This window comes from Amblyomma maculatum, chromosome 2 (assembly GCF_055883805.1).
Source record: "Amblyomma maculatum isolate TAMU_Amacu chromosome 2, ASM5588380v1, whole genome shotgun sequence".
Lineage (NCBI taxonomy): Eukaryota > Metazoa > Arthropoda > Arachnida > Ixodida > Ixodidae > Amblyomma > Amblyomma maculatum.
In genome coordinates this window covers 68,530,414-68,541,202 of record NC_139345.1, presented here as the reverse complement: position 1 = coordinate 68,541,202, position 10,789 = coordinate 68,530,414, and the positions used below count along the sequence as shown (strand labels likewise).

Sequence of the window (10,789 nt, the reverse complement as noted above, 5' to 3'; positions counted from 1 at the left end):
GGCACGGTTCAGATGTGCACGAAGATGTGTGACAGATACTACGTCTTTCCTTTCCTGTGAACCTATTATTATTATTATTATTATTATTATTATTATTATTATTATTATTATTATTATTATTATTATTATTAGCTGGGAGGATATAAATAATGCTGACTGACCATGGCTCTGCTGACTGCAGCTTATATATCTTCTGTTGCAAAACTCTTGTAGTTTACAATGCGAGCTGTGTCTGCCTGTCATGGTGCCATTGAACTGCCATCACCAGTGTTAGCCTCGCAAAAGCTGTGACGTTATAGGCTATTGCTATCCATCAGTGACTAATATATTCAAATTGCAAACTTTCACTGCCCTTTCGCACAATGACTTGTTCTTTAGAAAAGGAGCGCATCCACATTAACCATTGTTATTAAAGTATTGGGCAATTATATTATGCGTTACGAACTTGATCAGGGTCCGCGCATTCGGAGTTTGCGTCGTTATCGAAAGTGTCGCTACTCCCCGACCTCGAGTTATCTGATTGGTGGAAATGCCGGAACCGGAAGTGGTAGTGACATCCAGTTCCGGTTTTCCACCAATCAGATGACTCGAGGTCAGGGAGATAGTGACACTTTCGATAACGACGTAAACTCGGAATACGGACGCTGCTGTTTTCTACAAGTGGCGATGCATCAGCCATTGTGAAGCTTACGTGGGGTAGGCTTCTTGGTGACATTTGTGAAGGGTGGCACGTAGGAGCCTGTAAAAACGAGTTTGCGGTTTTAAGGAGAGTAAACCGAAAACAAAAATTATATTCTAAACACTTCATTAGTAAAACGTTTTGCTTTGAATTAGATATATTTTAACTCAATCGAATTTGATGGTTACAGTGTTCACGATACGTCTGTATAAATATTGAACCCCAAACTCCGAAATAAAGTGAGCTCAGCTTGATGTCTCAACTGTCAAGATGGAATTAGGTGAACTTCTCACGCAAAACGTTAAATGGTATCGTTGAGAGATAGCGTAAATCTCGGTGGCCGTGGTGACTCCTCAACCGTACACATTCCATATACATTCATATTCCCGTGATGCTGAGGTGGTGACGGTTTTCGGAAGGCTATTGTTAATAGAACTACATGACTTGTAATTTTTTTCGGAAAACGCCCATGCTTTTAAGCCGTATTAGAGTGATAGCTCTTAATGCAGAAACCGTTCCCTGCGTGCCGGGAATTCGACCTACAGTCAGCTTTAAGGTGGAAACGAATTCAGTCAAGCCGCAGTAGCATAAACTTTGGCCCATGACCTTCAACTTTCAACTTCACATGGCTCTGGTAGGTGGTTGTTGGCAGATGGCACGGCTGCGAGCAGTCATTCATTAATGGGTTATGCGATGTAACGATACTGCATACTACCACAAATTGGGAGGTGCTGCCAACTATCCCATACTCCCACCTCATTTGAGGTGGGAGTATGGGATAGAAAACCTCCCAGGCTTTTATGATAAGACACGCTACTCTACGTCATGCAGGTGCGTGTACTACGTGGTTAAAGCGAGGCCTATGTCTATGTCGGGTCTATTCTATGTCAACGTCGGGTGGTCAGTTTCGACCGGCAGCTGAATAGCGTGGTAGCTGAGGTCGGCATAAGCTAATTAGAATGCATGATGTATTAGAGGCACACGTTAAGGAATCTGTAACTAAGCGAGCTGAAACTAAAGTATACGCGAATGAGGAATTGGAGAGGAACATCTAAACGGGTGCCATTACCGCTATTGCGTTATACCTTTAGTTCAGCCAACCAAGTAGATTTGGCTTCGTGTGGGCCCAAACGAAAAAAAGTCCACTTGTCGAAACGTTGGCTCGACTGGCTAACTGAGACTCATCCTCTATCCTTGTTCAATGCTCTTTCATACTGTATAGTTATCTTCTTTCGCCGCTGAATAACGTGGTAGCTGAGGACGGTATAAGCTAATGAAAATGCATGACGCATTAGAGGCACACGTTTAGGGATTTGTAACTAAGCGAGCTGAAATTAGAAGTATACGCGAAGGAGGAATTGCAGATGGAAACCTAAACGGGTGCCATTACCGCTATTGTGTCATAGCCTTAGTTCAGCCAACCAAGTGGATTTGGCTTCGTCTGGGCCCAAACGAAGACAAGTCCAATTTTCGAAGTTCTTTCCTTCCTCCATGCGGTGGCTCGACTGGCTAACTGAGACTCCTCCTCTATCCTTGTTCAGTGCTCTTTCATACTGCATAGTTATCTTCTTTCTCTCGTTCTACCCCGGATATCCCCGACTTTGAAATTTGAAGGAGCCCTGAAGACATCCGTGAGCTTGGCAAGCACACTGACTTGCACTGAACTGCAAATTAAAAAAAAAAAAAAAAACGCGTTCACAGGGATTCACGTGACAGTAATGGATAGCCTTAATTTTGCAAAACACGAACGCAACAATTAACGCTCAGGCAATTAGATAACGAGAGGTTTGTCCTGGAGGCATTACATTACGGCTTTTCTATTTCCTTCTCCGAAAGCAAGAGAAATGATACGACGGAACAATGTTAGAGATGGAAGGCGATGATATGATGGGAGTAAGGATAAAGAAAGGTTTTCCTCATTGTACATACTGTGCCCATTACACTTTCTATACGTTGACCCTCACCGCCTCCTTTTCTCCCAGCGCCACTAAACGGAGGAAGGCAAATCACACACACACACACAAAAAAGAAAAAGTCCCCAGTCTGTAAAGCCACCCGCCTTTGGTGGCGGGGAATTTGCTTCTGCCGGGTAGGTCCCCTCAGCTGATTACGACTAAAATAAATTACAATTACTCCATCTGTCCCCTCTGGTTTTCTCTCTTCATACGTGTTACAGTTATCCGCGGTTTCATGTAAGAAGCTGGCTAGAAAGGGTAGGCCCCCTTCACCATCTGTCGGATATGAAGCCCTAGAATGCAGTATTCTAGAAGCCGAATCCAGCTTTGTTTGCGTGGTGGAACTATTTGTAAGTGTTGTAGGTAACGTCTCAAGCTCGGAGCTGCTTTCCTCTCGGGCGATCGGCCTGCTTCAGCCCTCCGGCACGGGATTGGTGCCCGTATACGTTCCAGTAGTACGGCTCATCTGCATGCAGCTGGAGGCGATGGTAAACTCACTTTTGGTGAGGGCCCACGTATGTCTCTCACCTGGCCTGTTGACGTAGTAGGCGATGAAGAGGACGGCCAGCGTGAGCGAGAACATGGTGAAGGTGAGGCAGACGAACCACGCGATGGACGGCGGGTTCATGCCCAGCTCGCCGGGCGTCACGTCGAAGTGGCTGCGCACAAATGATGTCACGCTACTTTCTCGGGGAAAAAGATTAAAACGAGGAACCCACTCGAGGCTGGCACATGTCATCAAAAATGGCATGAAATACTTTATTACTCTACATGTAGAATTATTCTAAGGTTGGTTACATGCGCATAAAATACCATCGCTAACAAACAAGCCAAAATAACATGGTTTTTATGAAGGAGCGCTTCATATATCACCGAAAAAAAAGTTAATGGTGTAATTAGTCCATGATAATTAATAGCCGGTGAAAGAATCGAATTTAGCTTTCTGGAGTAATGATAGAAAAGTGTCCTCGAAAATTTCAAGAACAAAGGAGAAAACTCTAACCCTTTTAAGTCATGCGCGAAACGAAGACTGGCCTGTTGTCACAATTCACATTTAAATGCAGCGGATGGTACTACTTACACACGCCGTTGGGGCTTTTTGGCCTCTGAAAAAGCAGAAGCCAAGCGGGCATTTTCAGTCAGTCGAACATCGCAGCTATGAGTATTTTCATTCCAACTGCGCGTCGCGTATCGCATCGTAGTTATATAGTATATATGAGTTATCTAAGCAACGCCCGATATGTTCACGAAGCTACCCTAGATGCAATGGCGGGCCGTACAATGATCATTAACCTGCTTGACAATGCAGATAAACCCAGGTTGGCATGGCTGTGCATTGAAGTGTTTTATCCATTGCCTGTGACGTTCTTCAGAATAACGTGCAACAACATACAATAATCTTAATTCTGAGACGACACACAAAAGTCTCGTATGACTTATATGTTGCTTCTTTGACTATTCGTAAGCGCAGCCTATAGCTAGCGCTTAAGTCGTCCGCAAACTTTTGAAGCAGAATATAGACTGGTGCTGCAATATAGCGGGAGTGGCAGTAATCCTCTCTGTTGTACCCGGCCACGTGATAGTGTACTACACTCAAGGCAAGTATGATGCCGCGGCATTGCCTGTATATGACTTCTGCACACAGAGAACCGTCAACCATGTTGTCGATGATGCAGTGACAGTGCACGCTCATGCGAACCTTTGATCGAAGCTTTCTTCCTTGCCACAAAAATCCTATGTCTTTTAAAGCGGTTCGAGAGACGTAGCCATTAGAGAGATTTAGCATACCGTGATCCGCGATTTGCCACCGTGACCCTCTACCGCTCGTGGGCGGGGCGTACAAGCTGATTGGTTCCAATGCGGCGGGTCTATGTGCAGACATCCAGTGTGTGGCGCCATCTATCGGCATCACATTAATCTGGACATGCGCAGTGGAACGCGCGGTGGCGGATCACGGTAGCGGATCGCGGATCACGGTGTGCTAAATCTCTCTAATGTCAGTGGGCACACCGTCGTGTCGCTAGAGCTGTGTTGTATAGTGACCCTGTAATAAGCGTTCATAGGTTGATTCTCAACCGCGGGCACACTCACTTAATCCGGCGATGGCCTCCTCGAAGACCTCTGGCTTGAAAGCAGCGATGCTAGGTCGCCGCGGCTGCTTGGTTGGGTCCCAGGTCGAGCCTCCTCCGGGGGGCGGTGGCACGCGCGAGCCGAAACCCTCTGTCTCAAAGAGAAATACACATGCGAGGAAAACTTAACCACATGGAGGTTGTCCTGCAGGTTGCCTGGTGCAGTGCGTTAGCTTGCTAAAAAGCTCGGAGATGCGAAATGTTTTCGCTACAGATGAAAAAAAAAAAGTGTTCACTTCATCAGTGACGCGCTGCTTGAGCTGCTAACATTCGTGAGCTAAACCAGAACCAGCAATCAAAAGCGACAAGGCAGTTCTTTTGCAGTTTCTGTCGTTATTTACTTGTTTGTATTGCATGCATCATTCCCCAAAAGTCAGAATAGAAAAGCCGCCCTTCAAATGCGTATCATATGGGAAAAGCCGCGCGTGAAAAAAAAAAAGGCATTTTAATTAAAAACACTGTCATGAGCAATGAGCTTTGCTGTAACAATCTATAGAAACGTCCTGTACTGACTCAAAGAGCCGTCCTCGGCGCTTTCATGTGCATTTGCTTTCTAAAATGCGAGGAGCATGTTCTTCGGCAAACTGCACATTTGATCTCATTCAAATATTTTCTTTCAATCGGCATATATATCCAGATAAAACTTGTGTTCCTCGACATTCATGGTGCGCTTAAATAGAACGTGCGACATCTTCCTTTGTGAAAGATCTCCATATCAAAACGCCGCTGCAGTGTTACATCATAATGGCTTAAAAAATGCTGTAAGCAAGTGAGAAGCATTTGCATAATCTTGCCTGGCGAGTCGAAGACTTCAGGCATGGGTGGTGGTGCGCCAGGATTCGGTTGCTTGGGTTTGTCCGCATCTGCGAGACCAATGCGCAAAGCACGGTCAGTCATACAGTTTAGAATAAGAGTTTGTGCGCGTGTGTTTGTGTGTGAGTACGTGTGTGTGTGTGTGTGTGTGTGTTTGTGTGTGTGCGTGCGTGTGCGTGCGTGCGTGCGTGTGTGTGTGTGTGTGTGTGTGTGTGTGTGTGTGTGTGTGTGTGTGTGTGTGTGTGTGTGTGTGTGTGTGTGTGTGTGTGTGTGTGCGCGCGTGCGTGTGTGTGTGTGTGTGTGTTGGGCAGTTATAGCGTTAGCTGGCCCTGTTTCGAAGACATTTTAAAGCGAAAGGCTTTAATGGCTCATTCTGTCTTGGACAAAATGTGTCCCGCTTTTGCGGCGGCTCTGATCGGCCGAGGCGGGATGACGTCATAGAGGGCTCGACCAATCACAGAGCATCAGCACAGTATGCGCGAATGCGTGCCTTATAATATGTCAATTACCAATTACTAATTAATGACTAATTAGTCAATTACTAATGAATGAATGATTAAGGTATGCAGTACCTACCGCTGGATTAATTAATTACATACTTAATTACCAATAAATTAACTCATGGCTAATTAATTAAATAATTAAATACTACCCAGTGCCAGTTGCATAGCAGAATGTGGCACTCAGGCTTTCGCCTTTCACTACTTTAGTCGCTAAAGTCCCTCGTAATTTTTTCTACAATTTCATCAGACCCAGTTGGCAGGCTCCATGCAGTATTACGATAAATGATGTTATGTAAATAATAGCTGTCGCTATACAACTAGATCTCGTTATTTCTGTCAGTTTACGAACTCCAGATGAAATAAGTAAATAAACAACATAATACAGCACCCGCGTTTATATAAAAAGAAATCTCTCCTTGTTCGGTGTCTCCTCTGTTTTAACTAAAGTCAAATGAATATATGAGGCCTATGCAAGGTTTGAATCTCCTTTTGGCGCTAATCTCTATGTTGTCTTGGAGGGCGGCGGCAAAATAAGCGATAGTAGAAATATTAATTCCCCCCCCCCCCCCCCCTTCTTTTTTCTACCATGCAGACTTCTGAATCGAAATAGCTGCTCGTTCAAGCTTTTCACTGTGTAAAAGAAAAAAAAAAGAAAAAAAAGACGTCACAGGATAAAGAGCGGGACTACAGGAAGGACTTGAAATTCCAGAGTTTTAGCATCGCGTCAGCCGTTACTACGAGGCACTATCTTCGCATGCGCACGTCACGATCAGCATCAGAATTCTGCAGAGTGGCACGCAGTGCTGGACAAGTTGACAGAGCAGGCGGTAGAACGTTTCAGTAGCCATTTACCCAACCGCAAGGCATGAAGAGAACAAGCTAACACAGCGCACCTACATTTGTACGGAGTAAGGAGTGAAATGAAGAGGGAAAGAGAGGAAAAGTGGAACTTGCTGCGTACTCTGGTCATCCTTCTTTTTGACCGGATCGAGCAACGCATTTGGATTCCAAGCCATTCTGCACGAAGAAGAACAACAACAGAGTGATGTGACGATATACAGTGCGTGATGATATATTTCCAATCGCTTCGACTGTTTCGGTTGAAAACTGCGCGCTCGTCCCTTGCGTCACCCGTATACTTTCCTCTCTGCAGACTTACGTATGAGACTGGTGTATACAGAAATCGGTGAGATATGAGTGAGCAAAAGGGCTCTCGCAAAAAAAAAATAATAATAATAATAAATAAATAAATTAGTCGAGAAATTTCACCATTTTAAGAACAGCAGCTTAGGATTAAGGTAGTTAGATTTTATTGCGCTAGTAATGCTCCTGCAACAAAAATGTTTGAGAGTCACTGTGTGGATACAGTTGGCAAGAAACCATCAGGTTTTATTACAGCTCCTACAATTGAGACAGCACAATTTAGATGGAAGGTGATGAACCGGATGCAAAATACACTGCACACAAAAGGAAGCATGTAGCTCTTATCTTCAGGCACATCGCTTTTGCCTCAAGTATATAGAAGTCAGTCGCTGTGTGCTTTTACCTATAATAAAATTTGATAATTTCAACTAATCGGTCAGCACAAGGAGGAGGCTTGTTCTCGTCTTTCACGTATTTTCTTTGGAGTGCGCTCAGCCTTGCAATTAACCAGTGGGTTGAGCGTCTTGAATGCGCATCGTGTTCGCTCGTTCGTAAAACGTCCGGGCGGAAAAAAAAGGAAAAAAAAAAAGATGCATATGGCGAGAAACGAAATTTTAGCTCTTTTGGCTAACCCTTAAACGCGCCGTGAGGAAACGACAGTTAAAGACAGCGAAAAGCAAGAGGCCCCCTATAGTGGACGCCTCCGGATTAATTTCTGGCATCTGTGATTCTTCGACGTGCACTGGGTTTTCGCAGCGTGCGAGCATATTTGTATTTCGTCTCCATTGGCGGGTTCATACATAGCTCGGTCTGGGGACCTCGTCCTTAGTCGCTGTACACGTTATGGCCACTAAGGTTAAATGTCCGTGCGAATGACCACACAGTTGAATCGCCGCCAGACACAATGAACAGTGGCAAAGCCCATGCCAGGAGTGCTCACCTTCCTCAGGGAGCAACGGGCGGGCGGTGGACGCGAAACAGTGGTCTTCTTCTGAAAGGACCTCGCGCTTTCAGTGACACGCGCTAGGGCGAGCGCGTCACCATGCGGCACGCTTTAGCGATTAACTGCAGCAGCTACCGGCTTTAAGCTGTTTCTTCTCGCACACATTCTTATTTAATTGAGCAGAGAGATTCGCTTTTGTTATCGCGTGTCTCCCACGCAGCGAAGAAAAGGGGAAAGGGAAGTGCGATTCAGTGGATTCAAATAACGTTTTGGTTTCAACGGCGTTTATTTTTCCTCCAAGCACCTGTTTCTTTGCGGCGACATCTTGAGTGCCGCCGTTTTCTGTGGCCGGAATGGGCCACCGTCAACAAGGTTGAGTATATAAAGCTTTGTTCTCGTCTTTGCTTTCTTCAGTGGAATATCATCGTCCTCATCATCATGCAGGGTGAAGACCTCTCCCATATTCCTCCAATTAACCTGGTCCTGTGCTGTGAACCCCTGCGTACTTTTGAGTTTTTCTTAACCTCATCTGCCCACCCAACTTTCTGCCCCTCCCTATTACGATTTCCTTTTCTTGGAATCCAATTGTTACCCTGAGCAACTATCAGTTATCCTCCCTTCACCCTATATGCTCTGCCAACCCCATTTCTTCTTTATTTCTATTAAAATATCATTAACTCGACTTATTTCTCTGACCCACTCTGCACGCTTCCTATTTCTTAACGTTAAACCTACCATTTTTAGTTCAATAGCTCTCTGCGTTGTCCTTTAAGTAGAACCATTTTCGTTAGTCTCCACCTAAGTACATATAAAATGCAACTTTTGTTGTCGCGCGTGCCCGATAGAGCCCAAAATTACAAACCCATCAGTGGAGTAGTGGGAGAGGCTTCTGTCTAGCTCCGACCCGCAAGATCGGCTAGCGCTGGTTGAGCGGGCAGAAGAGGCAGCAAGAACCAATAGGATCCTGTACCTAGGAACACCACCTGCAACTCAACGCCCCAACCCTTAACCCTGTCCCATTTTGCGGACTACTCAAAAGGCAAGGGAGGAAGGTGAGAACAAAAGAGAGATTAAAGTGCCGTAGTGAAAGGCTACTGACCACTGCACTGAAATGCTTTCGCCTCATCGCACTTTAGTGGTCCAAATTGCCTCCTAGAATTTTTATTTGGAACATTTCTTTAGACAGGGCTAAAGGCAGATGCAAGTGGCCCCGCCGCGATGGCGTAGGTATAAGATGACCGACTACTGTTCCGGAGTACCCGGGTTCATGAAACAGTATGACAAAGCCAAAAATTAAGACACAAAGTGTTCCGGCAATGCAGTTTCAGTGAATAAAAATCTGTTGGCACCATGCAGGGGGTCATGCCGACGCCCATGTCAGTATCTATATCAGTGTTATGGGTAACTGATTTATATATAGGAAGGGAAAGGCGCGGTAACTGTCTCACTTGTTTTCTGTGGACTGTTTTTTTTTTATAGGAAGGGAAAGGCGCGGTAACTGTCTCACTTGCTTTCTGTGGACACCGCAACCGCGCCGTAAGGGAAGGGAGGAAGGCGGGAGCGAAAGTGGAAAGATAGAAAGAGGAGCCGTAGTGGAGGGCTACGGAGTAATTTCGACCACCTGGGGATCTTTAACGTGCGCTGACATCGCACAGAGGCGTCAACGAAGAGGCGTCGTGTGCTGTGCGATGTCAGCGCACGTTAAAGATCCCCAGGTGGTCGAAATTACTCCGTAGCCCTCCACTACGGCTCCTCTTTCTCTCTTTCTACTTTCACTCCCACCTTCCTCCCTTCCCCAACGGCGCGGTTGCGGTGTCCACAGGCGGGAGCTAAAGTGGAAAGATAGAAAGAGGAGCCGTAGTGGAGGGCTACGGAGTAATTTCGACCACCTGGGGATCTTTAACGTGCGCTGTGCGATGTCAGCGCACGTTAAAGATCCCCAGGTGGTCGAAATTACTCCGTAGCCCTCCACTACGGCTCCTCTTTCTATCTTTCCACTTTAGCTCCCGCCTGTGGACACCGCAACCGCGCCGTTGGGGAAGGGAGGAAGGTGGGAGTGAAAGTAGAAAGAGAGAAAGAGGAGCCGTAGTGGAGGGCTACGGAGTAATTTCGACCACCTGGGGATCTTTAACGTGCGCTGACATCGCACAGCACACGACGCCTCTTCGTTTCGCCTCCATCGAAACGCAGCCGCCGAGGTCGGGATCGAACTCGGGTACTCCGGCACAGTAGTCGGGGAGTGAAGGGTGGCTGCTCCTGGCCCTGATGGGGCTCGGACAGGTAGGTCGCCGCTGCTCGCGGCGGGAGCTAGCCTGCCACCGAATTTTTATCTGTAGGCCAGCATTGCACCCGCCACTGCTTCGGTGGTGGACGACGGCTGTTGCCGTCGAAATGTTGCTGAAATTACGGTTGCCGAAATTGTTGTTGCCGAAATTACTCCGATGGCGACCCATGCCGGGATTTCTCGAGGGAGCGGGCACATACATTTTCTGAGCTCACACAGCAAGCACGCCTTGACCGTCGACTCTACCCCCCTCCCCACTCCCAGCTGTCTCACTCCCAACAAATCCTCTGGAAGCGTCTTCAAACCCGAACGCTTCTCACCCCTCAACGCCTATCCTACT

General features: G+C 46.5%; 1 protein-coding gene across 1 annotated transcript; it reads right to left on the bottom strand.

Moving 5' to 3' along the window:
- Window positions 1–671: 671 nt before the first annotated feature.
- On the bottom strand, window positions 672–7,095 carry LOC146198919 (uncharacterized). The gene is made up of 6 exons (XM_084592002.1): window positions 7,041–7,095; window positions 5,558–5,626; window positions 4,726–4,854; window positions 3,716–3,740; window positions 3,163–3,293; window positions 672–739 (listed from the first exon to the last, which is right to left on the bottom strand). The coding sequence occupies exons 1-6, from the start codon at window positions 7,093–7,095 to the stop codon at window positions 672–674; spliced, it is 477 nt and encodes a 158-aa protein (XP_084448128.1).
- Window positions 7,096–10,789: the final 3,694 nt, after the last annotated feature.